Raw genomic sequence first — 27,527 nt, forward strand, 5'->3', positions numbered from 1 at the left:
CTTGCATTTTCAACTAACAGTTTGGAGATCACCCAATGAAATTCAATTCTCAGAAGGTATTTAGCATCTTCTGACAAAAAAAACCCACCCCCAAATCACCCCAAAGCCCCAGGTCTTCCTGAAGCATCTCAGGCAGCACTTTGCATCTCGGAACATACTCAAACTTGCAGTTATCACCAACCACCTGTACTTCACTGAAACACATAAAAGACTCTTCAGAAAATTTCCTCAAAAACACTCAGTTGCTTCACCTCTAATATGTCTACAGTCTTTGTTTTACTCTTAGAAAAGGAAGTGCATTAGGGAGGTTCTACTTTGAGATGTTACATTTGTACAGTTCAAGAACTACACATACTTTACTTGCATCATTTCTACCCAAACCAGAAAGAATGTCAACATGAAGCTATCTTTATTAGTATTTCAGGGCAGTACATCAACTGATAGATTACCCTTTTTCCCTCCTTTCTCAACTGAAATAATAAAACCTTTATGAATTTTTTTTTTTTTTAATACTTGGGAGAAGAGACCCATCATACAAGTTGTATGGCAGCATAGGAACCATACGCCCACATTAGACAGCAATTCCACAACCTAAGAATAAAAACAACTGTATTCTCAAATAGAATAAAGAAAAAACAAAATTATATGTTCCTCCATAAGAACATTTGACAGATTAATAAAAACAAATTCTCACTCCACTGAGAACCTTCTGAATTTTCTCTCGAAAGCTTGCAGAATGCAGTTTTAAAGCAAATGTGAAAAATGCTAATCATAGCAAAATTACGCAGTAAATTTTTAAAATTAAATTCTTCAAAAAGATAATTCTTAAGACTATTTGCTGTTTGATTAATCAGCATTTATACACAACTGTTCTTGTCAACATGTCTCCCTATAAAGGCTCCTACTATAACAGTATTAAAAGATGTCAGAAAATTTTTTGAATCACAAGGAAAAAAAGAAGCCTTCTTAACTTCTGTATCAGAATACCTAGATTTTCAGAACAGCAAACATTTTACAAGACACTAAGATACAGAATTCAAGTTTAAGTTAATGTAACATCTACATCTTTGCATGAAGTAAGAAGTGCTGACTTCAGTGAACATTTCCATTTTCACCTCTGCATACTGTTATGATGAAAAAAATAAACATTAGGCATCGTTAGTTTCCTGGGATGGTTGAATTTGCCACCATGGCCAAGCTTCCCGGACTTCGGATTTTGAAATATCAACAGGTAAAAGGAAAATATCAGCAATCACATTTTCACTTAGAAAGTAGTGAACAAAGTTGGCAGTACACATAATGAACTTGGGTTTATTACTTCGTTTCAAGTTGAGAAACTTTATCAAGACATATGACAGATAGTCAGCTACTATCACACTATCCCAGCAATGGGAGCACAATACTTCAGACTTGCTAAAAATATTTTTATCTTCTGAGGACGACATGCTGTAGAAACTTCATACTTGTAACAATCTACTGCATAGTCAAGGCTTTTAGTACGGTCTATAAAAATGCATTACATGAATAACCATTCTGATTATTGATTAACCCTGCAGAATAGATGTCAATCAGTTCGCTTCCACATATGCACTTCCACCAGGCACCAGCGACAAGGCAAACAGCAGCGGCTCCACGTTTTCTCTGCTACAGACAAGCACCCCCCAAACTTGGGGTACTAAACTTCAACCACCACACAAAACCGCAAATACCCAAAAACTCATCGCGACCCACCGCTAAGAAACCCGCGCGCCAAAGGATTTTCTGCCACCTTAACAGGGGTAACTCCGAAATAAAGTTTAAAAACCGGGCAAGCGCAGGCCCCGAGCGACGGCCGCCACCTCCGCCCCGCGGAGGGACGGGAGCGCGCCCAGCCCAGCGGAGCGGCGCTTCCCGGCGCATCCCGGCCCGCAGCCGGGCGCGGGGCCACGGCCCCGCGGGGCGGGAAACCACGGCCGTGGGGAAAACGCGACTCCGACCGCGCTGGAGAAAAAGAGAGAGGAAGAGAAAGGAAGCGAGACCCGCACGCCCTGAGTACCACAAAGTTCCCCGCGGCAGCGCCCAGCCCCTCAGCTCCAGGTCGGTGACGGCCGCCGGCTTCCTCCTTCCACAAGTACCTGGCAGAGCAGCCCTCGGGAATATCCCCACCCCAAGCCCGGCCCCTCCGAAACCCAGCCCCTCTCCAACACCCACCTTTCCCCTCGCTCCGCTCCCTCCGACGGGCGGAGGGGACCTCCCCCAGCCCCTCTCTCTCCACCCCCGCTGCTCAGAGGAAGAAGGAGCCGGGATGTGCCGGTCACCGCCCCGTCCCGCCCCGCTCCAGGCGGCACCAGGTGAAACCCTCGGGGGACTGGCGGGCGCTCTCCGCGGGCAGCAGGCGCCGCCCGCCCCTCAGCGCGGCCCCGGCGCGGCGGGGGAGCGGGACCCCCGTGCACGGCCCGGCGGGGCGGGCGGGGCCGCCCCGGAGCGGAGCGCGGCGCAGGCGCACCGAGGCCCCCGCGCCCCCACCGCCTCTCCCTCCGCGGCGCCTGCGCAGTGCGGCGGTGTCGCCGCTGTGCGGCGGTGCCGAGCTGTGGCGTGCGTTCGGCTGCTCGCCCCGGTGCAGGGGAACACCGCACCCATCACTCGGCATCGCTTGGGTTGGAAAAGACTCCGAGGTCATTGAGTCCAACCTGCGACCCAACATGACAATGTCAACTAGACCATGGCACTACGTCCACTCCTTCACTAAACACCTCCCGGGACCGTGACTATACTACCGCCCTGGGCAGCCCATTCCAAAGTTTAATAACCTCTTCTGTGAAAAAATTCCCCGTAGTGTCCTCCCCTGGCACTGCTCGAGGCCATTTCCTCGTGTCCTGTCGCTGGTTTCCTGGAAGAAGAGACCGACCCCGACCTGGCTACACCCTCCTTTCAGGGAGCTGTAGAGAGCAGTACGGTCTCCCCTGAGCCTTCTTTTCTCCAGGCTAGACAACCCCAGCTCCCTCAGCGGCTCCTCATCAGACTTGTGCTTCAGACCCTTCCCCAGTTCCATTTTCCTTCTCTGGCTTCCCTCCGGAACCTCCGCGTCTTTCCAGCTCAGAACTAAAAGCAGGACTTGAGGCATGGCCGCACCAGTGCCCAGTACAGGGGGATGGTCACTGCCCTGGTCCTCTTGGCCACACTGTTGCTGGTACAAGTCAAGACGAAAGACACTGTCCTTTTTGGCCACCTGGGCACACTGCTGCCTCATGTTCATAATCCGTCGACCGGCACGCCCAGGTCGTTTTCTGCCACGCAGCTTCCTATCCACTCCTCCCCCAGCCCGTAGCGCTGCAAGGTTCAGGGGGGCCGCCACAGGTCAGGGCAGCTGCCACAGTTCAGGGGCCCCGCCATCCCTCGAGGTCCCCAGTGTCCTGCCCTTTGGGTTCCGCAGACAACCTGGGACAGCCAGGACAGAGGGAGAAAGACGGCCGCTCACCCGGGGCCACCAGGCAGGAGTCAGGTGCCAGCCCCGAGCTGGATGCTGGTCATGTGTCTCTCTCTCCGTGTGGCGCAGCCTCAGCGGTGGCTGTTGCGCTGTCCGTGTCAAAGCTAGACATGTGGGTTTGTAAATTCGCTGAGCCGTATGTTAAGGAAACTTCGTTACATGACCGGGAGCCACTCTGGCAGTCACTCCTGCACCACCTGAGCTGGGACCGAGGCCCCTTCACACCCCCACACTCACACAGTCACACCAGGTTTCCTCACCATCTCGACCCCAGGCTTCCCACAGCAGCGTTTCAGACGTCCGCATCCTCTGGGGTGCAATAACTAAACAACAAAAGAACAGCTCGAGCTGGTGCCTCTGAAATCCATAGGTGGGACAGTGGGCAGATGCCTGGTCCCCTGACTGGAGGGTAGAGCTCCTGAGTGATGCTGGGCAAGGCCTCGTGACATACTCGTGGCTGTGCGTGGGTCAAGTGAGCTGCGTCTGCATCCTGCACCCTAGGAGTGGGCGCCCAAGGGCAGGAGGTGCCCTGGAGGTACCAGGTAGAGACATCCGCTTTTCACGTATCTGCAAGGAATTGTGTTCCTCTGGTTATGTCCTGTGTAGGGTGGACTTTGAGGACTTCCCTGAGCTAACTCCTTTTCTGGGCTATGTCGTTGAAGAAATGTGCAGCCTCAATCAAATGGATGACAGTCACATGACAATTCTTGAATGTCCTGTGAGTCTGATAGACTTCACTCCTAAGAATATAGGAATATTTACAAGTTTGCTTTTCCCCCACAAACTACAGGAACAAGACAAATCATCATGATCAAAGAAGTACTTTGGGGAGTAATCGTTTGAAAAAAACCCTGAATTTTAGTCATAACACAAGGCTCAAAAATAAATTTTAGACATAACAGCAGACTCAGAAAAGATTATATTTGAATCAGTTATTATGAGAAAAGGAGGTGAGAATATATATGTATCTCTTTTAGATATTCTAATATGAGAACATACATACACATATGAGAATATGCTGATATATTCATTATTTCTAATGTATTGGAATATATTTTTTATATGTTAGTAATTAGATTTTTTATACATACATAAATTTAAAAATTAAGGATTTTTGAGTCCTTTGAAAGAACTTTTCTTTAGAGGTCAGATTGTGAAAAATGACATACAGTTTCATCCCTTAGCACACATGTTTCTTGTTACAAGTTAAATATACAATGTAATTTAAAAATACTGTAAGGGTTCTCCTGTAATTGCTCTGTATACTATAAAAATAGAAATAAGTGCATTTTTCCAGTAATCTAGACTTTGCTGCCATTGAAGAATGCTTTTAAATTAACTTTCAACTGCAATTCACAAAGCCAATAGAAATTTTGATAGATAGTTATAATAGAAAAAGAAAATAAATCCTTTGTGATAGGGCCTGTGAGCTGGTTGCTAACACAAGCAGGGAACAACAGAAAGGAAGAAAACTTTGATCATTCCCTTCCTGGGAGGCAAGGAGTGAAGGGGAGAGAGATAAAGATAATGTGAGGGAAAACACTTCTAGGAAGCAAACTTGAGCTTTGGAAGTTATATTTCTACTTTGCCTGTCACACTTTTAGTTGTTTTTTGTTTGTTTGGGGTTTGAAGGTTTTGTTTGTTTGTGGCTTTGTTTGTTTGTTTTTAATTGGTCCACTTATTTTTAATAATTTAATTTTAATTGTATTAATTTATTTTCTGCTTGCTTCCCTGATTGGTTATGTCTGTTGCTTTTTTTCTCATTAATTTAAACTGTATTCTTCCTGGTCTATGTCAAATTCATGTTTCTTGCAACTTTAGGGAAGTCGTGGTGTTGTGCTGTCCATAAATTAGGTGCGTGTGATTGTGTTGAATGGATGTGTTGTTTCCAGCTGCCTCTTTTATAAGGACATATAAACTGAATGATGGTCTTGTTTACTTTAAAGAGGTATATAGTGTAATTTAATTAAATAGAACTTCGAGGAAGAACAGAGATCTGTATGCACAGATCCAATTATAGCATCAGGGCCTGGGTGCACAATATTTTGTCTGCTCAGCATACAAATACAATTTGACAGATGCAATTAGTCAACCTGATCTATTTTAAACAAACTATGTTTATCTGTTTTTAGCAGCACAGTATTTTACCAAAAATTACTTGTCTTTGATGTTATTCTATCAAGTTTAAAGAAACAGACACCTACTGTGCTTTTCTCCTTCATACGTTATTGATATTGTTGTTGTCCATATTGCTAACATTTGCTTATACTATGAAAACAAACCAAAAAAAATTTACCTGTTTTTCTGTTTTGCAGTTGTGATTATAATTTCATGGGTTGGAGTATTTATGACATAAATTAGTATTTGGCGGCTAAAAGGTGTCTTCTAAGCCGCTCTCTGTTCAATGAGGGCCTATTATCCATTTTATGTAGCTCCTGTTTACTCAGAATAATTCAATTCATTGTTGTTTTTCAGGTAATTCTCCTATGAAAACTCCAGTTCTTTGTATCATATTATGTTTATGTAACCAGATAAATTATGTTTCTCAGAATACTACACAGTACCACTTCTAGTAGGAACTTCTTTGTTTAGTTTCCTGGAAAAAAACCCTAAGAGATTTCTTAGCAGGGTAGTCATTGACTAGGTCATTTAACTTTGATCCAGCCTGACAACAAAAGGCTTTCAAGTGGAGACTGTAGCTCAAGAAATAACAGTCCTGATTAAACCGATTTGCTGCAATTTTACCAGCGCCTCAGCTCTTCTGGTGCAACTGAATTGTAAGGTCATTCCACAAGCTGGATTTAAAAAGGTAACTTCCTCCACCTTTTTGGTTAGGATTAGTACACTAGTGTAGCAGAGCAGACATCTGGAGAGAGCTGCCATGGACTTCCATGGTCCAACCCCTCTCTGGTTTACCATGCTCTGTACAGGCTGGCAGCTCCTGGTAGGCTATGGCTACTCCACTAAACTGCTCCCTGCACTGATAGTCAGAAATACAAGCTGCATCTTTGACTCTACTAATCACTTCTGGAGAGAAACTAAAGTAGATGCTTTCTCTGACCAAACCAGTTCCTTTAAGTGAACCACTCAAAGTCACATTTGGATATCACGATTTAAAATTCTGTGTCTTCCACTAAGGGGCCTGATGCATTACAGAAAACTGGGTACAGAATTTTAGCAGAATTTTACTGGCAGTGAAGAAAAGGGAAAAATTGTTTTGCTAAGCTACTAAAAGCTGTATTTATCAAAAACCTGAGTTCAGTTCAGACTGAAATCACTATGTGGCCATGGTTCAGCAGCAGCTGTCTTTGGGGAGGTCTGAGGATGGGAGAGGTTGGTTGTTTTTTTTTCCTGAGATAAACTCCAGAAATTTCTGTTCAGGTGAGTGTGAGAATGTGTTATATGTGCTCTTGCTGTAGTCAAAGATCAAGTTACTATTAAAGAATTTAGCTACACTGTCTGTAATATCCTTACATGAGGAAAACGGTTTTTTAGTTAGGACTCACCTACCATTTGAGACTATGTTTTATCTCCTGATTTTAATGCAGAATCATTCTAAGATCACAGTAAACCTAAATAGCATTTATTGGCAAATGGCAACAAATTAATATATGTCTATCTCATGGAATACACTAACTAAATTACCAGTGTTGGAAACAACATAACTAACCTGTTAACTGTAGCCTAATCAATTTAGTCCAGAGCTGGCAAGACCCTTGGATGCTTTAGCAGGTGGCAAAAGATCAGGTGAGCACAATAAAAGGCTTTGGCAGAGTTTGGATTTCAAGAGCATTGAAATGGTATGTAATATTTAGGAATGGCAGAAATTGAAAGATATTATAATTGTGCCTATTGGTATAAAATTTTAAATTGTTACCAGACCTTAAAGTAAATACTGATATAAAATCTAGCAAATTTGGGATGTAAAATTACACTCCGAAATCAGTATTTGTGCATAGAACTGACAGAATCTGTAAAGTTTGGAACATGCAGCCCCCACCCCCAGTGAAGTAAATACATTTTGTTTTTAAAATAAATATTTGGCATTGGCCAGTTCAGAGGAAACCCAGAATATCACCCCAAATCCATGTTTAAGCTCAATGGTAGCCATTTGAATCACAAAGAGGATCAGTAGACAAAAGACAGGCATGGAGCAAGAGGAGAACTTGCTCTTTCAACTCTCAGGATAACCATTTCTCAGTGCTGATAAGACAATACCAAACACTTCCTGTTGTGTCTGACCATTTTGAGACACCCTTTGTCCATGAGAAAAAAAAAGTAGAAAAATTTAATAGGAGTCCACACAGTAAATATGGCAGCAAAGATCTAATTCTTAGTCCTTTTCATTGCCCTTCTCCCAGGATCCAATTGGTATGAATCTTGGGTATGTATGTAATGCATCACTAATGAGGTGGCTGTTTTGAGGGTGCATCAAAAATTTTGGTATGTTCTCACTCTAATACATAATACATAATACATAATACATAATACATAATACATACTTGGAGACAGTGAGGGAATATTACATCTTGTTTCCTATTGCATTTTTATTATGCTGAATTGAGTTACTCACTGCCACCATTTACAAACCTTTTAGATGTTACTGGATGTAGCAGATGGGAGAAGCATTTAAGGACTGTTATTAAGGAGGGCTGGCAGAGGCTGAAGTTACTATCCTATTTGTAAGGACAAGTGGGACTCTTTTAGGAAGCCAAGTCTCTTTTTATCATGGGATGGTCAGGTAGCAGCAAGAAGAGACTGTTTCCCAAAAGAAGGCTTGAGGAGAGCAGCCACAAGGCAGGCCCGGCAGCGCCCTCGGCAACAGAGCACTGTCCCCTGGCACCAGAGGCAGGTGAATCCAAACAATGATTCAGGCACAGAAGGGGCAAGTGTACCTATGATGTAGCTAAACAGAGACTGAAGGCCCAGGCATGAGGTTAAATGGAAGCTCCAGTCTGAAGGTGTAGATGGAGGCTCTGGGAGAGCCTTGTCAGGGCAACCAAAGCCTATTTCTCATCAAGGTTCCTGTCAGGGACGTAGTGGGTGTGGGCTCTCCCATTGACTGTTTATTTCAAAGGCAGAAAGAAGATGGGATATCAAGATGAAGAAAAGCCAGAAGAAAGGTTTTCATCTTCACTAGTGGTGAAGGGCTGTTCGGAAGAAAATTAATGGTCAGAGTTTCTTTTGAGCAGAATGTCTGTTGGAAAAGCAGACATTGCTTTTGAATGAAGAAATATTCTTACTTTTTCTCCCTTGATGGGACACAGAGTAGTGATAGCATCTTCTATTGAAAGAGATTCCGGCCCCAAGCCTTCTGGATAACATCAAAACACTCTGTCTCATGTTTTTCTCTCTTCATTTTTTCCCCAGATGGGGAAAAAAACACATTATTAGCTTTGTATTTTAACAGTACTTAGAGTTATGATGTAGCTAGTGTAGCTAATGAGAATATCCTCAGAATGTAATAATTTTGGTAATGAAACTCTGAATACTGGAGATCATTTGGCCTAGGTTTTCTTAGCTGACTAGGTGGTTGACTGAAGAGAAGCACCTATCTTGCCTATTTTAACCATCTACTTTTTAGGACATACACTAATTTATTGTACTTACATCTTGACATTCTGTGACATGGATTTCTGGTACAGCTCCTCTTCTGTAAAACTCTGTAAGTTTTCTCAATTTTTATTCCACTGAGGCTACTGCTGTGCCTAATAATGGAGAAATGATCACATCTTTTCCATAGAGAAGCCTTTGTACTTTATTGTGTGAACAGCACCACATGGGTATAACAGGTTTTTTACCTCCTTCATGTGCCTTCCTGCTACATCTTGACATAACACCTGTGTAATAAATTTGTTAGCACCTCCAGGTGCCTTTCTTTTACAGCTTGACATAACAATACCCGCCAGTGGTAAGCTTTGTTTGTTTATAGCATATTTGGAAGTGTCAGGGAAATGGCAGAGCTTCCAAGATGGTTAATTAGCTGGTAAGTGTTAGAGCGTAATATCATTGTCACACAGCACCTTTTTTTTCTCCCTGAAGAATTTTCTTGACATTCTTCCAGTGCTATCGATGAGTTTACAGTAGCAAGTTTCATTAGTGGACCAAATTTCCCATCAGGGCATGGCTCTAACAAATTGAAGCAGATCTTTATTTTACATGTCTAGCACACTTGCATTATTTTTTCTTTCCAAATATTCAAAGAATCTATTTTTGGCAGGTAGCAGCCAATTGCGATTTTCTTACTATGCGTATTGTCTCTTACAGACTTCGATCAATTTGAAAGAGTATCATGTTTACAACTTGGTTTTTTCTATACATCTGTCATTGGTCAGTTGTCCCTTAAGATGCTCCAGTATGATTTTAGAGTTCATTCCCACATTATATTTAACAAATTACTATTTCCAGCTCTACAAGCTTTGTTCCACAAACAGATACAGAAGCACTATCTTACATGAACTTTGTAAATAACTGAGCGTACCAGCATATACATGACTGGGTGAGGAGTTTTAGCCAGGGAAACAACTGCTATGTTTGATTTCTGGACACCTGGAGTAAGGATCATTTGTAACTGCACAGTGTTACTTGTTAAAGCAGTATGTATTTCTTGACTACAGTTAACAATTCTATTCCACAACTCTTTGGAATTACTTGGTACCAAAGAGTTCCCAGAGTCGCAGTTTGAACTCAATTTTGCTCATGCATTTTGATCATATGTGGTCACAAACAGGCCACAGTTGCCATGTGGGCAATTTCTGAGATTCCTGGCATGAAGATTAATCTCTCTACTTGCAGTCCCGTGGGTCTAAATAATATTTAGTTTCTAGACTAAGCTGTTTATGCCAAAACTTTCTAGGCTGTAGCATAGTGTCTGTTTGTGTCTTTTATCAGGTCATGGTCTAAATACCTAGAAAAGTGCTGAAGGACTGAGACCAAATCTGGTAATTTTGTGGTTGGTCTTACACCTCTTCCATCAGAAGAGCTTTTAATTGCTGCTCATAACAGTTTGTACCCTTAGACTTAAACCTAGGCTTTCTTTAATATATCAAACTGTTCGTAGACTCTCCTGAATGATCTTTTGATAAGACCTGTCCTCTCTGCTTAGGGAGCCATCCATATTTTTGGCAGATTTACAGGGCTACATCTGCCTATGTGAAGATGTATTTCCATTCATAGTTCTCTTCTGCTTTTTTTTAACTAACTGTCGGGTGAAAAAGAAAATTGCAAAATGAACATGAGGAGTTCTTTTGCCTTTTAGGCTGAACTAGAAAATAATATGAAAAAGGTGCCCTTAGTTTTATTTAAGAAGACCGCTTCTGTCAGCTCAGATTAGTCCCATCTTACAAACACTTGACCTAATAGCGCTTAAAGAAAAGGTGATAATCTAGCAGAGGATGAAGTGAGTGTGGGGAACTGGAACTGACCAATAGAGATTTGGCACAGCTTTTAGGAGAATCCTTTTCCACTCTCTTTTTTCTTTCTTAATCACTCCTTTTTCTCCCATAGTTCTAAGGAATGACTAATCAACTTTGTGTATGACTGTACTTGAACACAGGTGGGATAAGATGCTCATTTGGGAAAGCTGGGTATCTCTGATAATGCTATCAAAAGGTGGTGGACATCTGTCAAAATCATGATTTATAAAAGAGTTACAACAGCTCTTCTAATGACTACATTGTTGGTTTGCTCTTTCATGTACCCAACCTCTTGCTTCTCTTTGGGTTGCCCATTCCTCAGAGCAGGACTAGTCATGCACTCTGTGTTTGCCTAGCAACTGGCCCACAGGACTCAGCCTTTAGTATATTACAGATAAGCAACAAGAGGGAATAGACTAGACTAGACTAGACTAGAACAGAATAGAATATTTTCTTTGGAAGGAACATACAAAGATCATCTTGTCCAACTGCCTGGCCCCTTCAAGGCTAACCAGAAGTTAAAGCGTTTTGTTAAGGGTGTTGTCCAAATACCTCTTGCCTGGGGAATCTACGACCTCTTTGAGAAGCCTGTTCCAGTGTTTGATGGGATAAGGTAGGTTAGTGAAGCAATCCACCATTCTCCTAACAGATTTTTATTTTTGCTTCCTCAGGAGAACTCTCTGACAACTGAGAAAATTCATCAAGCAGTTGCAGTATGCATTCTCTTTATACGTTTCTTGTGGCATTTCTTTGTGTTCCTCCTTCTGGACAGCTCAGAGTAGGAATACCTGGTAGTATTTATTCCCCATTGTTTTCAAGTACAAATATTCTTTGACATAGTATGAAGAGTTCAGATTTAGAGGAGGTGCCTTATTTCAGTTAAAATATACTGGGATATTAAGAGCCCTTTATAGTTGGATGGAATAAAAAATGTTGTATAAAAGAGTGGCCTACCATATTTGGCTATAAATAGAACTTAAATTTATATAATGCACTGGATAGCAGTAATTTTAGTCTGACTTATGGTAAGAGCAGTACTTTAAGAATCAGAGACTAATTCTGCAAGACTTTTGCACTGATATCCAAGGATTTAATTCAGGCTCTATGAGATACTGGATCGAAGTTACAAAGAGTTAATTTCTGAGTTGGGGACACTGGTCTAAATCCTTAACTGTGTTTATATTTCTGCTTCTGGTTTCAAACTGTGTTTTCAGAACTTGTGTAATATAAGATGTGGTTGGTCGTACCAGTAGCAATGATGAATTTCCCTGGTTTTTAGAAGTCTTGAAGGGGCATTGTGTCAGAAACAAGTTAATTAACCATAAGTTTGCCTTGTATTATTATTGTAAAAGTGACCAAGAAGTACTTGGCAGCAGTGGGCAGGGAAGGTGACTAAAGCCAAGGCAGCATACAGTTGTAAACTCAGAGAGACAGGAGAAACGTTTATCTTACTTTCTCATGTTCAGGAGGCAACACCTGAAAATGCCTCTTGAAAAACTCCAGCCAGAGGTAATAAGATTAAAGAAACTACTTAAGAGCTTTTTTAACAATAATACTATTTTGAAGACTATTAAATAGTAATACATGGGGTTTTGAGAGAATCCTTACAGTTGTAATTTACTCAGTTCATACTTGTGAGTATTTTAAAATTTAAAACCAGTAAGTCCACATATTCAGACCTTTGTGCATGCAAGAATAATGATCAGTATGTTCAGGGCAAGTCCTGCAAGTCCTGCAAGAGCAGATTCACTGTTCATCTGAAATCAGTTATTTCTTGTTACCTGGCCATTCTTTTAAATCCCCAGTAGAACTATGTGCACACATGCTCACACAAAACAAACAAACAAGCAAACAAACAAACCTGTGTTAAAAAGTTAATGTTTTCAAACCGTGCACACTTAGGGTCAAGTCCAGTTTTCCAAATGTTCAGTCAGTATTACTAAACTCAGTGGGATCTGCAGCACATACTACATGAACAGGACTGAACATGTAGCTGTCCTGTTTCTTTACCTATGAAATTGCGTCCTTCCAAGACAATTGGAGTGTCACAATGATCTGTGCTTCACCTCACTCTAGAAGACTTCAGAATAGAGTCAGACCTTATCTGTAGTAAGCACTCTTGTTAATTCCTGTCAGCATAACCTTGACTGAGAACAAAACCCGGAGTGTGACATCACAAATTGTTACTTTTTTTGTCTAACTCTTGCCAAATTCCCAGAAGGGAACTGGGCTAGTCTCAGTGGTTCCTTGGGGCAGAGCACTATAGATGGGCTTATGTGTCTTTGCCAGAGGGATGTACAAAGGAATTGTTCAGGGTGTTTCCAACACTAGTACAGTTCTGGAGTTCTTTTAAAGAGTTTGTAACAATGCTGTAAATAAAACTCTTTCAGGCCAGTTACCTGTATGAAAAGTGATAGGACATTCAGACTTCCTGCTGCTTTGGCAGAGTTGCTTTGCATTGATCTCCAGCATGACACTGAGGGCATGGTCAGACATTCATTCTTACTCTATAAAAGTCATGCTGGTTGAAGGAAGGAAGAGAGGGAACGTCTGTTTCACAACTGCCCTCCAGCCATTAGTTTTCCTTTCCATTCAATATAAAGCTGCATGTCTGCATCTCATAAGCAAAGAGACAGTAAGAGAAGAGAGAAACTGAAGTTTCATCTGGGTGGCAGATCTCTCTGTAGGTTCAAAGCCCAAGCTGGGCTCCAAGACACAAGTTTTAAACATGGTAGCATTTGGGATCAGAAGTTGTTAAGGGTATCATAGCAATTGAGGAGGAACCCTACTCAACCTCGAAATGTTGAAATACACACTAAGCAAGAGAAATAATAATTTTGTGAAGGTGTGAAGTGTATTTCACTTACTCAAGTAACAGATATTCCATCTTGAAAGACCTGCAAAACAGTAAACCATGGACAGATATGCTGCATTACACTACCTCCTTCACAGATGTCAGAATTACAAGATAAATGTTACAGAAAATAAGTTGTAAAATTGAAGAGTCTTATCCTGGTTACAGCACAACAGAGGAGGGTGCACACTTTCAGGCTTTGAAGTGTTTCTCAGGTAGCTGGAGACGTACTCAACTTTTAGTATGCTCTAGCAGCGCAGTGCATGTGGGCACTAATAACATGCCAAGGTAAACCTTGCTGAAGCTAATTTCTGCAAACACTTGTACAAGACAGCAGCAACACTCCTGATAACAATTATTAATAATTAAGTACATTTTGTTGAATGAAGATGTTATTTGAAGCTGCAAGCCTTCTTTTAAAGCTTTGGGAACCTGGTTTTAATACCTTGATTTTTGTTTAAAATTTCTTTCTCCAAAGAGACACTATTTCTCAGCCTTTGTTGAATACTTTTTCCCAAGATTTAGGTCCTTCTCTGTGGAAGTACTCACAGCTTTTTACCGGCTAGCTCTTGTAGTTCAATGCCTTAGAAAGCCTCGGGCAGCCTAGAGAGGTAGCACGGGCAATCCAGCATTTCAGTAGCTCTGAAAGCGGCAAATGGTAGCTGCAAAGCTGATACCACCAGTCGAAGCAAAGAGGGAGAAATATAGGTCTCAGCTTAAGCTCTAGTCCTGCTTTCAGTAAGAGACAGAGACACACAGATGTTCGCAGAAGGGATGCAAGCCGAAGAGAGCAGGCCCCTTCTCGGGTCCTTCTTCTACTCGGAGAAGGGGAAAGGGGAGGACTGGGGGCGGACCCGGGGTGACCGGCCAATGAGACACTGCTGAAGAGTCTGAGTTACATTTGGCTTTGTCCGCGCTTGGAACAAATGCGTTCAGAGCACGTGGCAGGGACAAGTCCTGGCTTGTTTGACCAGGGAGGGGGAAGGGCAGCTCGAAGCAGGCAGCAACACTTCTCCTATGGACATACTAAAGCTGGTGTGATTAATGGTAATTGCTGCTTTAGAATATCCTACGCTGTGCTAAAAATGTGGCCCATTTTCACAGATACCTGTCTTGAAACTAGTGGGGGAAAAGGTCTGTCCTGTGGAGTTCACAGTACAGATAGATAAAATATGGTAGAGGAATATGCATAGAAATAATTGCCCAAGGTGGCACAGCTGAGCTGGAACTGAAACCCAGCAGTGTCCTTTGTATCTCATAGGCTGTCTTGCATACCAGCTTTGCTTAATCTCACTGAAATAGAGTACAACATTTTTACCTGTTTTGAAATGTCTTTTCTGATATATTCTTCATCAAGAAGTGCATGGTTATATCACAACCCTGTTTCTCCCCAGTGCTGACAGCATGACAAATGCTGAAATCCAGTCCCTTTTCCTATGGTGTTTTTCACCTCATAGATATGCTTCTTTCATCACATTCCTTGTCCATGCTGCAGTAAAGATCCATAGTTTTGACAACACCAGCTAAATAGAGCTGAAGAAAATTACAAGGACGGGAACACTAGATGGCTCACAAGGTGTTTAAATAATGTATAATTTCTTCTGAATAAACAGCTACTCATAATCTGATGCTTCAGACTGCATTAAAATAAAATACATTTATTAAGAGCCTGCACAGTTCAAAGCTGTACAAACAATTTGTTGTAGAAATAAAAATGCCTTGTTTTCAAAGGCATTGGAAAGGGAAACAGTGAGTTTTGTGCTTGGCACAGGCGATCTGCCCCAGTCTGCAGTTAGCCTCAGCATATCAAATGAAGGAAGAATGCAGCAGGAGTCTTTTTAATTAATCTTCATGTTTACATTGGCCCTTTGGTCCTTTGTATGCTCGAGTATGTGAATGTACAAAGGGGAGGCTGCACCTTAGTTAATATGTTATGTAGTCAGATTTTGCTTTTTTGTCAGCCTAGCCTTTATGCTAGTTGTACTCACTGGTAATTTATTACAGACTTATTAAAAAGCTTCACTTTGAAGAAAGTAATGACTTTATTCCAGCTTTTTGTTTTGGTTTTCTGTGGGCTTGGCTTTCTTAAAAAAATTTAAGATCTGCATCAGTGAGATATCAAACAGAAATAAGAAATTACACGTGGACAGTTGGCTTAGTCACAAATTTTTCTAGCCATCTGCATTTACTCGTGCAGATGTTACAATCAGTGTTCCCCATACATCAACTTATTTTGAGATATGTTACTATGAAGACTATAGCATAGCTGTTCCTTCAATGTTTTTTCCTTGGATTTCTGTATATTGCATACATAAGCTAAACCATGCAGAATCCACAGAGTGAATACAGAGTGTTGTTCTTACCACTGCTGCAACGTGGAAACATAGTCAAAATAGAAATAGCCCGGTCATGAGATTGCCTGTGTTTTCAGTGTGATCAGCATTGAAAAGGTTTTGCTGCCATGAATGATGCAGATTAAGGAATCTGGGAAGATTACTTACCCCTATAGCTGAACATAGCTCAGTTAAATGTAGCTGTACTGGCAAAAAAATTAAATAATCCTTTTGCCACTATACAGAGACTAACAAAAGGTTTATCATTGAAATGTCTTGCTTGTAAGCAAGAGCTTGCTTTTAGTTGCATCAGTACAGGTCTGAATTGCTTTTACAAAGAGAACCACTGCATACTGCTTTATAAAAAACTTTTCAGCTATGGTCCCATTTCATCTGCTTCACCTTCACACTGTGATATTACAGTAAGACTGCACAGGGCTGTTGGCATAAGACTAGTAATAAAAACCTGTTGACTTCTGTTCACTATCACAAAATATGTGCTGGAAAAGAACAAGTTAACTGGTTCTGAAGAACACATGTTCACTAGCAGAAAATTGTGGAAGAGGCCCGTAAGCACCCTGTATCAATCACCTGAGGAGAAGAGAAATGCACTGTTATAAAAAGGAAGGAGCCAGATTATTTGCCTTCTTTGACAATTTTTATCATCTCAGTGTTGGTAGAGAGAAGGGAATTCTGGTTCTTAGAAGCAAACAGTTCAGCTGTAGGGAAGAACACTGTGCTGTAAGAAGTTTAGAGTCATTCTAATGGTTTTCACTTTCTTTTTGAAGTGAAACCAATGAAGCCAGCATGGCTTTGCTGAAAAGCAGATCATGCCTGAAAAATTTGGTGGCATTCTACCATGGAGTTACAGCAGTTATGGATGAAGAGTGATTGATATCCTCTACCTTGGAGTGGTGCAAAGCATTTTACACTCTTCCGCGTGACATCCTTGTCTCTAAGCTGGAGTTGACGGATGTTACACTTGGTGGGTAAGGAATTGGCTGAATGGTTGCATTCCAAGAGTTGTGATCACTGCCTCAATGTCTGAGTGGAGACCAGTGATGAGTAGCATTCCTTGGGGATGGGCATTGGTATCTTTGTTGGTGACACAACCAGTGCACCCTCAGCAAGTTTGCTGATGACATCGAGCTGTGCGGTACAGTCAACATGCTGGAGAGAAAGGGAAGCCATCCAGAAGGACCTGGACAGGCTTGAGAGAGGGGCCTGTGCAAATGTCATAAACTTCAACAAAGCCACGTGCAAGGTGCTGCACCTGGGTTGGGGTGCACCTGGAGATGAGAAAGCTCCAGGGAGAAATTACAGCACCTTCCAATACCTAAAGGGGCCTACAAAAAGGCTGGAGAGAGACTTTTCACAAGACCATGTAGTGACAAGACAAGAATGAATGGCTTCAAGTGGAAAGAGGGTAAGCTTAGGTTAGATACTAGGAAGAAATTCTTTACCGTGAGGGTGGCAAGGTGCTGGAACAGAGAAGCTGTGGATGCCCCATCCCTGGAAGTGTCCAAATCCAGGCTGGATGGGGCTGTGAGAAACCTCATCTACTGGAAGTTGTCTCTGCCCATGGCAGGGGTGTTGGAACTAAATGGTGTTTAAAGTCCCTTCCAACCCAAACCATTCTATGACTCTATGTGTCTAGAAATGCTAAGAAAGCTCACCATCAGCTTGTTTGTGTGTATGGGACTGAGGCATTCTGAAGGGTTTAGGTGTGAACCTGAGGGTTTCAGTTCTCTAGGATTCTTGTAAACAGGTTCTTTCCGCCAGAAGTGGGAAACAGAGGAGCTTGGACATGGCCAAACACAGTGAATAGACAGCTGAACTTCAGAATCCAAATCTCAATATAAGATTATGCAAAAATTAAACTGTAGCTTGGGGAGGACGTGCGGAAACCTGAAGTTGAAGAGGTCCCAGATTAGAGCCTGGAAGGTGATGCTGACTGAGGATTCAGGAGTGCAGTTCCTTACCAGCAAAGTGGTGAGCGGGTTAATTGGGGGTGCCACCAGGTACTATCACAGGCCATAGTCCCAGCTCAGAGCTAGATCCTTGTGTTAAGATCTTTGGGCCTGCACAGTGTCTGATGGAAATAACTGCATAGACCAAGGCAGCTTTTTCTTATAATAAAACCCACTGAAGCCAGTGGATTCAGATTCTCTTTGGCTTAACTAGAAGTAATATTTTATAATCTTGTGGTGTCAGTTAGGTAACAAAGAAAACTGTTTTACCAGTTTCTCCTGGGCTTGGGGGTTTTTTGCATTTTGTCCCCTTGTTTTAGATTAATTTTAACACACGTTATGTCTGTTTGTAGACTGATTTTTTTCCACACAATGATGTGCAGAAACCACAATTTTGTATCATCCTTTTGTGTAAGGTTCTGGGTTTATTTTAATAAGCTTAATTACTAATATTTTTGTGAAGGTGTTTGATTCTATCCTAATCCTGTGTATTTGAAAATGCTTATCTTACATTTCTCATGCTCCAATAAATATTTGTTCATCAAGAATACTCATAAACCTAAGTCATTGCTCCAAGCATTAGCATCACAGCTTTTTTCATTCACTGGGTTTCCCTGTGACTTATTATTAACTGACTTCCCTTGTCAAAAATAAATTGTGTTTATTTTTGACACAGTACTGCTGGTATTTGATATTATTTCACTGTGGTAGGGCTGCCCTTATGTTTATTCTAAAAAACAATGTTTCTTAATTTGTTTTGAATTCCTCTCCTCCTGAATTTCTAATTGATATTTTTTCAAGTGGCTCAGCTTATGTCCTTGTTTTGGAAAGTTTTATTTCTTTATTTTATTTTGTGTTTGCTTGTTTTGTTTGTGAGTTTGTTGCTTTGGTTTTTTTTAATTTTTCTTTTTTATTACTGTTTTTAAAATAATGTTCAGATAAGTGCTGCTGACAGCTTAGGACATATTCTAACCATTTTTCTTTGACCTGTTCATTAGAATACCACATAGCTCAGAAGATAGTAATTCTGATTGCTGGCACATTTCCTGTCTTTTCCCTTTGATCTATAAAATAACTGCTCCATAAGATGGCCTCTCAGGCAATTCTTTGTAAAGAAAGTGTGCCTTTCCCCAGAGCGGTTTCTGCACGTATCAGAAGGCTGAAGCTGTTGGCCTCACCCAGTAGAAGTGTTCACAGCCTGAATTTTCTCTGGAACTGTGGCTAGAAGAGTTGATAGCTATAGTAACAGGAAACGTTTGACTGATCAAGCAGTGCTTTGCCTATCACTAGGGAGAACTTTGTCTAGTATTAACAAGAATATTTTCTTAGTTTAGAAACCCCTACTCCTTGCGAACCATTGTTCACCTTCTGCTGCATGGTCCTTCAAATGGCTGTGGGCACTTCACACACAGCATTATGTGTCTCTCTGTGTGTGGAGGGGGGTGTTTCTCTTTGCAGTAACTTGTTTTCACTTTCTTCTAGGAAAAAATGAAACTGGTACAGGCACTGTTTCCTTCTTTGCCAGATGCCCTACCTCTCTAAGGTAATTAGCTTTATTTGCTCAGCTTTGCATGCTCAGAATAAAATTAGGCTATTTATTTTAGTGACAAATGTCAGGATAAATCCTATACTGACCTGTACTTTGCTGAATGCAGTTACTAATTGAGCCACTGGTTGATTTAGACAACAATAGGATTACATAGGATGCCTTTTCAGCATGTAGTATTGCTCCTAATTTTTATAGCGTGAGCAGGAACAAGACATATGTTGATACATAAAAATAAGAAAGATCTAATACTCAGAATCTACAGGACCTGCTACAAAGGAGTGATTCCACTAGGAAAAAAAGCATGTTAGAGACCGACTAGTTTACTGATCTTGCAGCCTTTCCTTGTGCACATATTTTTATTCTCATTCTCATTATTTGGAAGACCAAATTTAAGACAAACACAAAAACACATATATAAAGCACAGCACAAGCAAATGTTTATCTTTCTCCTCAGTGAGTTTGATGGCTTGTTCAAGTTTGGGGTTCACTTGCACTCAAGTCTGAGTTTCACTTTCAATGAGGAATTCTCAACAACTTTCAGGACTGGATCTTAACAGGGTTGAATGGTTTGGTAGCTAGCAAAGAGGAGTTTTCCTTTCCCAGTGTTCCATTTGAAGCAGTATAAGCAACAGTAAACTCCAATAATCTAATAGTTACCTCATCCCTGCTGTTTTATATTGAGTAATAAGGCTTTGAAAAAAGGTATCAGCCGAACCAAGACATGCAGAATGAAAGTCTTAGCAGCAGCATCTTGAGGGGAAAGGTAGAAAGAACCTGCATTCTGCTATTTGCACAGTGAGTCTGGTATTATCAGTGCAAATCTGCAGAAATACAAGGAGAAAAGCCAAAATTACAAAGACTGTTACTGTAGGAGCTAAGCCACAAGTATTCTCGTTCATGAATGACTGACTTAGAATTGTTCTGAGTTACTACAAACATTTGTGTTTAGTGAGTGACTCAGTATCGAGTGGTAAATTGTAAAGGATTGATTTTGCCTCTACTGCTTAAGGATTTAAGAGTTATATAGGAAAATTCCAACCCACTTGATGCTTGTGGCAACTTGTTCAGTCACAGACTGAAGCATAATCCTTACACGTCTGTTTTCACTGGATATTAATTCAAGTGACTGGCACACAGACAGACACAGGCAGTAATAGACAGATTGTAAAGTTGCTGAACGGTGCTGTATTTATCTCTGTGTTATCGTTTCAATGTATGGGACCATGTTTCATGGTTCATGGAGATGCTCTACAGAGAGATGATCCATGTATGGTAGTTTCCTAGGTAATTTTAGAGGCTGTGTGAGAGAGGGCTGTGTCTGCCACTTAGGAAACAAGCAGAAGTAAGTGGTCAGTACAGTGGGCAGGTTGACTGCCTGAAGAAAAGATGCACTATTCCTTTAGTTTATATTCCTAGCAGGGTAAGGACCAAAAGTTCCAGTGGTACTTAAAAAGTGAAATGGAACATGAACTGTGAGCCAGTCCAAAAAGGGAGCTGTTGTTAAGCTGGAACATTGCCTGCAGTCATTTGCATCCCTGTTGGAAAGAAATCACATCAGCTAATGTGCAACTACTGCAGTACAAGGCCCAGTATATTGAAAGTAAACTGTGTGGGTTCAGCAGCTGCTGTGCAAGCAGGAAAGCAAAAGTCCCTGGCCCCTTTACAGAAAACGTGAGGCAGGTGACTCCACGTAGGAACCCTCTCAAACAATCCAAGCTTAGGAAACAGAAATTACAGTTGTTAGGGAATGTTTGAACACATTTGAAAGCTGAGATAATTTCTTTCTTATCAGACAGAAATGATTGCAAGGAAGATCTTAAAATAAATCATCACTGTTTGAATGCAGGTAACTGAGAACAGCTGTTGGAAACATCCCCCTTAAGGTGACTGCTGCCTTTACCCCTCAGCAGAAAGTGTGTAGTTGTCTTTACATAAACTCTCATGGCCTATTATTGGTGGTTCAGTGGAAACCAACCTATCTGTATACCTTTACAAGCAGTGCCTATTCTTTGCTTTCTCTTGCCCTTTTTTGCTTGCTCAGTCAAGTGCTTATGGCAGAGATCCTAGATCCTGATGCCACCTGAACATATGGAGGTGCCCATGTCTCCAGCCACAGATCCATGCCGATGTGGCAACAAATGCAGAGAATTCTTCCTACACTAAAAGCAAGGTTGATGAGAGTACATCTGTCTGAGTTCAGGAGGCCAGTGGTTTTAAGTTAGATTGATTTGACTGATTATGAGAGACTCCTCAACCCCGCTCCCTTTGAACACCTGCAGTAACAAATCTGCTACAGATGAGACACCCAGTCAGTCATGGATGATGACCCCTATGGCAGGCATACTTGGAGTGACTGGAAAAGCAGCTCTCCTGTCCAGAGGCCTCTTAAAGGGCTACTTCAGGGGCTCCCTTCTTTTCTGAAACACCGCAATGAGATTGTCTGTGTGGGGTTTTTTAAAAAAATGTGACAGAGTAATGCTTTGATTCAGTGCATGATCTGTGTGGCAATAAATATCTCCAACTACCATTAATATTTTTTTTCATCAGAAGGGCAGTGATGTGGGAGACAGGAGTAATTTCCCTGTTACTTTTCTCTTTTAGAGAAGTCTTTCCTTTGGAACATGCCTCATGGTAGTGATTGCCTAAAGAATCACAGTCTGCAGTGCTTTGCTGACCTCCTTTTCAAAGTCCCTTCTTCACTCCACACCACTCAGCCTTCATTAACCCTTTCCTCCACTGAAAATCCTTTAATAACTGAATTACCTTTTCTCACCCTCACCCTTTAGCAAAGTGCAAATAGACTAACTAATCCACATTCATTTCCATTAACATACTTACCAAGGGTTAATAAACCCTAGGGAAGTCCAAAAATAACATGAAATGGTGCAAAGATACTACATTTTCATCTTCTCGACTGGGGCCAAACACACCTGCTGAGACAAGGACTAACTGGGACTCAGCTACAAGTTTCTGTTCTGCAGCTCAGCTCTCAGGTGAAGCACTAGCTTTTTATTTAAAACTCTTCATATATAGTTATATTTCAGGAGGACTACAGTCAGTGAAACCAGAATGTAATTCTCAGTCAGGTTTCAAAAACATTTGATAAATACAGCAATATTTCTTGTACGTGACATTTTACGGATTATTTGCATTGTTCCTTCTTTTACAGCCCATGGTTAAAACTGCATGCTAACTGTAAAATATGAATTATTTTTCTAACAGAGATGACCTAAAGTTTTAAGGTGGCAATTAGGTAGGTATCTCTGGTTCTGATGCTGGAAATGCTGCACAGAAAATATTTTGTTTTCAATGTCCCTGCTTAACAACTTGTAACTTATTATACCATCACTGCAGAAATAAAACACCTGTTAGCAAAAGAAACAGCCTGTAATATATAAAGTTTCTCTTTGGTTCTAGCTTTTAATTTGACTTTGTCTTTTTTTAAGTAAATGATTCATAACATCATCTTTTTGAAATCTTTATTCTTCATAGTACATGTTCTAATTGTGGTTCTCACCCATACTTGAGATCTATTCACCCCATGGAATGACTGATTAATTCTGTTTATGGTACCTATCTTCTCTACTGCTGTGAAAGCTACAATGTTCCATTTTTGTTGTCAATTTCTAATAAATTAGAAGCTTGATTTGCAAGTTATCGAAGAGAAAACTATACAGAGAACCTTTAATGAATCAAATACTCACTTGCTCTCTGTGCTCAGGATGCATAGTAACTGTCATCATAACTTGCTTTTCTAAATTTTAACACAAAAGTCAGATAGTCTTAATCCTTTGTCCAAGGAATGAGGGAGGAAAGCATTGTACCCTCCTCCTTGCATACGTGCCAAGAAGACCAAGGATGCAGCAACTCTGATAGCATTACATTGACAGTTCATTTCAAGATGTAAGCAAAGGAGGTGTTTTGTTGCCTTTTTTAAAGTAGACTCTAATTATAAATGTTAGTGGAATGTTTTGAAGTGAGGTAGCCTTCCCTCACCCCTTCACTCCCTCACTTGGACGTTTCTCTGACATAGCTGACAGTTACACTTTTGTATGAAGGCTGAGGAACAAATGAGATAAAGTAAGAAACTGGAATTCTCTCTAAGTATTAGAGCAATTTGCTACAGCACTACATTTGTAAGAGTCATCCTTCCATAACAAGTAGAAATGACACAAAAGATCTGCAGCGTGAAGCTGAGATTAGGCTATATATTCTGTACCTGAACCAGAGGCTCCTGAGGACCGCAGTGGCACAAGTTGTGCTCCACCTGTTTCCATAAGTAAACAACCTTGCAGGTGGTACAGGTTGCAGCAACCAGAAGAGAGTCAATTGTGGCCAAGTGCCAGGTTTGTTAATGCAGGTTTTATTTCACAGAAATTTCTTGCTATACATTTAAATCAAAAGCATTCTGCTATGCAGCACATTTTTTACAATCCATTTGCCTGGTGGAATTACAATATTGTTATAAAAGAGGCAGAGAGAGTTGCATAGGAAATGGAAAATGGTAATTTGGACATTTTTTCAAAATGCAACAGAAGAATATCCTATATACGAATTTAGAAAACCTGTAGGAGATGAAGTTGTCAAATTTCTAAGTCTGATAGCAGCTTATCCTGCTATTATTCCTATGAACCAAACAATTCTGTCATATCGGTAAAATGTTTCTTTTCTCATTCATTTCTTATTCAAAAGATAAACTCTCAGCTTTATGAGTGTCTCTGAGATGTTTGAAACACTGGAAGCAAAGATGCACTTAAGTGCTAGCAGGATTAGACACCATGGATGTAGTCTTCATCAACTTGTACAACTAGGACTTTCCTTATTTCCTCTGTCAAAATAGATGATCATCATCTTCATTACAGAATCATGGAATAGTTTATTTTGGAAAAGACTACAAAGCTAGTTCAGCCCCCTGCCATGGTGGGGGTTGTGGCCCTCATCTGGAATTGCTCCAGCAGCTCCTTCTTTTGTTGAGAGCCCCAGAGCTGGGTGCAGCACTGCAGCTGGGGTCTCACCAGAGAGGAGCAGAGGGGCAGAATCCCCTCCCTCACCCTGCTGGCCACACTGCTTTCGATGAAGCCCAGGACATATTTGGCTTTCAGAGCTGAAATGCAGATTGTTGGGTCATGTCAAACTTCTCAGCTACCAGCACCCCCAAGTCCTTCTCCTCAGGGCTGCCCTCAATTCATTCTCTGCCCAGCCTGGGTTTGTCTTTGGGATTGCCCTGACCCAGGTGCAGCACCTTGCAGTTGGCCTTGTTCAGCTTCATGAGGTTCGCATAAGCCCACCTCTCAAACCTGTCAAGGTCCTTCTGGAAGACATCCCCTTCCTCCAGCATACCATCTACACCACACAGCTCGGTGTCATTGGCAAACTTGCTGAGAGTGCACTCGATCCCACTCTCTGTGGCTCCAAGGATGTTCAAAGACCACTGGTCCCAACACCAACCCCTGAGAAATGCCACTCAATCTTTTAATATGAAATAGTTTTGTACGACTCTTTCCCTACAGGTTTCATGGTTTTAGTCTATTAAAAACAAGAGGCAAAGCCAAAGCACTTACCAGTATATCTTCCTAAAAAGTTTCTCTTGGCTTCAGCCAATACATGCTGAATGAATGTAGCAAGATTTTACCAAAAAGATTTTACACATCTTACATATTCACCACTGCGTTATCAAAGTCATACCCTTTAGCTCTTGAATGTATGACTCGTCTCCTGGCTTCAAATTAATAATAATTAAGTCTCCCACAAGTTTGGTTTTTTTTTTTAAATAATGGAAGGCTTTCCTTTATCTACTGATTAGTAAGAAAAAAGGAAGAGACTTTGATGTTCTCTCCTTGGAATTGTTGCAATGTTTTCAGCTTAAGCCTCCTGACCTGATTCATAAGTGCTCAAGTCAAGAACGATTAAACTTTTCTCATAACTTAAAAACAGTTCTCTACTGCATGGTCCTTCTGAGATTCTTCTTTTATCTTCAAGGTCAGGTAAAAACATCAAGGGTTTAGAAATATGCTCTATCTGTGAGATAGGTCAAGATGACCTTGTGTTCTCCCCCCTCTCCCCCCCCCCCCAAAAAAAAAGTTCATGTATTTCGTCTTCATTTAAAGCTCAGGCTGAGAAGAAAACAGCACAAAGTGCCTCCAGCAGCTTTAAAACTGATGGATGTTACTTAATTTTCAAGCTGTTTCAAATATCTTTCACTTCTTCCTTTGATGAGTTTTAATAATTAATATTTTTGCAGAATGCTGTTGCTCCAGACTGGCTTCCTCTGTCTGTTGCAAATTTTTTGTTTAGAATTTCATGCCTATTGAGCTATTGGCAAGATCTGCTTTCTGCTTTGCTTAAGAAATCAATAAGGATCTCTTCTGCAGATTAATTCTCTGCTGCTGCATTGTCCTCATTATGCTAGCTGTTAAGGGAACATTTCCTTGTTGCAGCAGTACATACATGAAAGTTAAGATCTTCAGGGTATCTTTGATGTGTCTTGGACTGGCATCCCTAAACTAGCTCCTAATGAAATCAGGCTGCCTCTTCGCTGCCTTCCTCCCCTCTTCTTTTTTTTTTTTTTTTTTTTTTTTTTTTTTTTTTTTTTGGTTGGTTGGTTGGTTTTGGGTTTTTTTTGTTTGGTTTTTGGTTTTTTGGTTTTTTTGTTTTGGCTTTTTGTTTGTTTGTTTTTGTTGGTTTTTCTTGGTTTGGTTTGGTTTTGGATTTTTTGGTTTTCTTTTATTTTATCCAAGTGATAAAATGTGGTCTTTTACCTCCCTGTTGTAGGTAAAAATCCTCTAGGTGTGACATGGTGTTTTTAAGGGACTGCTTTTCGAGCATGAAGTTGTTACGTCCGTGCTTTCTAGAATACATATAGGCAATCTGGTGATTATTTTCACTGACTGCCGGGTGAAGTCAGCGGAAATCCCTGCACAGCGGGGTTTTACCTGCGAGTGTCCGGCTTCCCGAAACACGCCGACGGCCGCCTCATCCTTGCTACTGACGCGCACCCCCGTGTGGGCAAATTCTGTGTCGTTCCCGCCTCCTCCCGGTTTCCTAAAGTACGTGGGCGAGAACAGAATCGTCTAGCCATCCATCGTGCCATCCTCAGGGGATCTTCACAGTCACAGGATATTCTGAGTTGGAAAGGATCCACACGGGTCATCGAGTCCAACTCTTAAATGGCCCGTGGCTGATTGAACGCGTAACTTCAGCGTTGTTAGCACCATGCTCTACCGAGTCAATCATTGCAGCCCCCTCCCCAGCCTCCATACATCTTCCAGAGCAGCAGCTCCCCTCCTCAAAGCCAACTGCAAAGATCTTTGAAAAAGAAAAAAAAAATTAAACAGCAACCATCGCTCACCACACGTGCTTCACTTCTTCAGGCTGGTGGTGAGACTCAAAAGTTTTATAAACTTCATTGACTTGCACAGTATAACCAAACTAGATAGAATAATATGAGAAAGGGGGTCTTGCCTGTAAGCACTGAAGTCATGCTTTAAACAGAAAAACTAGAGAATTAGACCTTAAAGACTGATTCAAAAATTCCCTAGAGAAGACAGAAAACCCTTATCAAAAGTGAATTACTAACACACAGTCTCATATGGCAAGGGAAACTATTACATGTAAAGGCAGGCTTGTGCCCTTAACTTGTGAGTATAATGGTCTTTCCATACCTCACCATACTGCACCATACCATGGCATTCCATCCCACACCATACCCATAACCATTACCATGTCATACCATACCACACCACAGCACTCCATATATTCTTCATTCATGCCATTAAGAGGAAAACTGCTTGAATGACAGCAAAAACTTTAATAAGATCGACTGCATTTCCATTTTACAGCTCTTTAGCCTTCTATCCTACTATAAGTTTCTGAAGCTTTCATACGTTGCTATGGAACTTCATTTCTCTCAATCATCAATTCCTTTCCACCAACACCGATTT

The 27,527-nt window shown here is 41.2% G+C and overlaps 2 protein-coding genes across 7 annotated transcripts in view; one reads left to right on the plus strand and one right to left on the minus strand.

Moving 5' to 3' along the window:
- PTBP3 (polypyrimidine tract binding protein 3) overlaps nt 1-2,276 on the minus strand; it is a 49,153-nt gene extending 46,877 nt beyond the window's left edge. For 5 of the 6 annotated variants that reach the window (XM_039567342.1, XM_039567341.1, XM_039567343.1 and 2 more), the window contains exon 1: nt 2,036-2,121. The gene's annotated coding sequence lies outside the window, so the exon portion shown is untranslated. Of the gene's footprint in view, nt 1-2,035; nt 2,122-2,190 lie in introns of those variants that run through there. The other variant, XM_039567339.1, reaches the window with a different exon arrangement.
- LOC109144853 (wiskott-Aldrich syndrome protein homolog 1-like) lies at nt 1,190-26,913 on the plus strand. Its single transcript, XM_039567574.1, has 4 exons — nt 1,190-1,231; nt 1,796-2,330; nt 19,521-19,581; nt 26,359-26,913. Exons 1-4 carry the CDS (start codon nt 1,190-1,192, stop codon nt 26,360-26,362), a joined length of 642 nt encoding a protein of 213 aa, XP_039423508.1. The 3' UTR covers nt 26,363-26,913.
- The last annotated feature ends 614 nt before the right edge of the window (nt 26,914-27,527 follow it).

This window comes from Corvus cornix, chromosome Z (assembly GCF_000738735.6).
Source record: "Corvus cornix cornix isolate S_Up_H32 chromosome Z, ASM73873v5, whole genome shotgun sequence".
NCBI lineage: Eukaryota > Metazoa > Chordata > Aves > Passeriformes > Corvidae > Corvus > Corvus cornix.

Bases quoted from the DNA above. Each gene is read 5' to 3' on its own strand.
- LOC109144853 (XM_039567574.1), top strand. From the start codon at position 1,190: ATGGCCAAGCTTCCCGGACTTCGGATTTTGAAATATCAACAG. The intron at 1,232-1,795 runs GTAAAAGGAAAA...TCCGAAATAAAG, and splicing joins GGATTTTGAAATATCAACAG to TTTAAAAACCGGGCAAGCGC. The intron at 2,331-19,520 runs GTGAAACCCTCG...ACTTTCTTCTAG, and splicing joins CCCGCTCCAGGCGGCACCAG to GAAAAAATGAAACTGGTACA.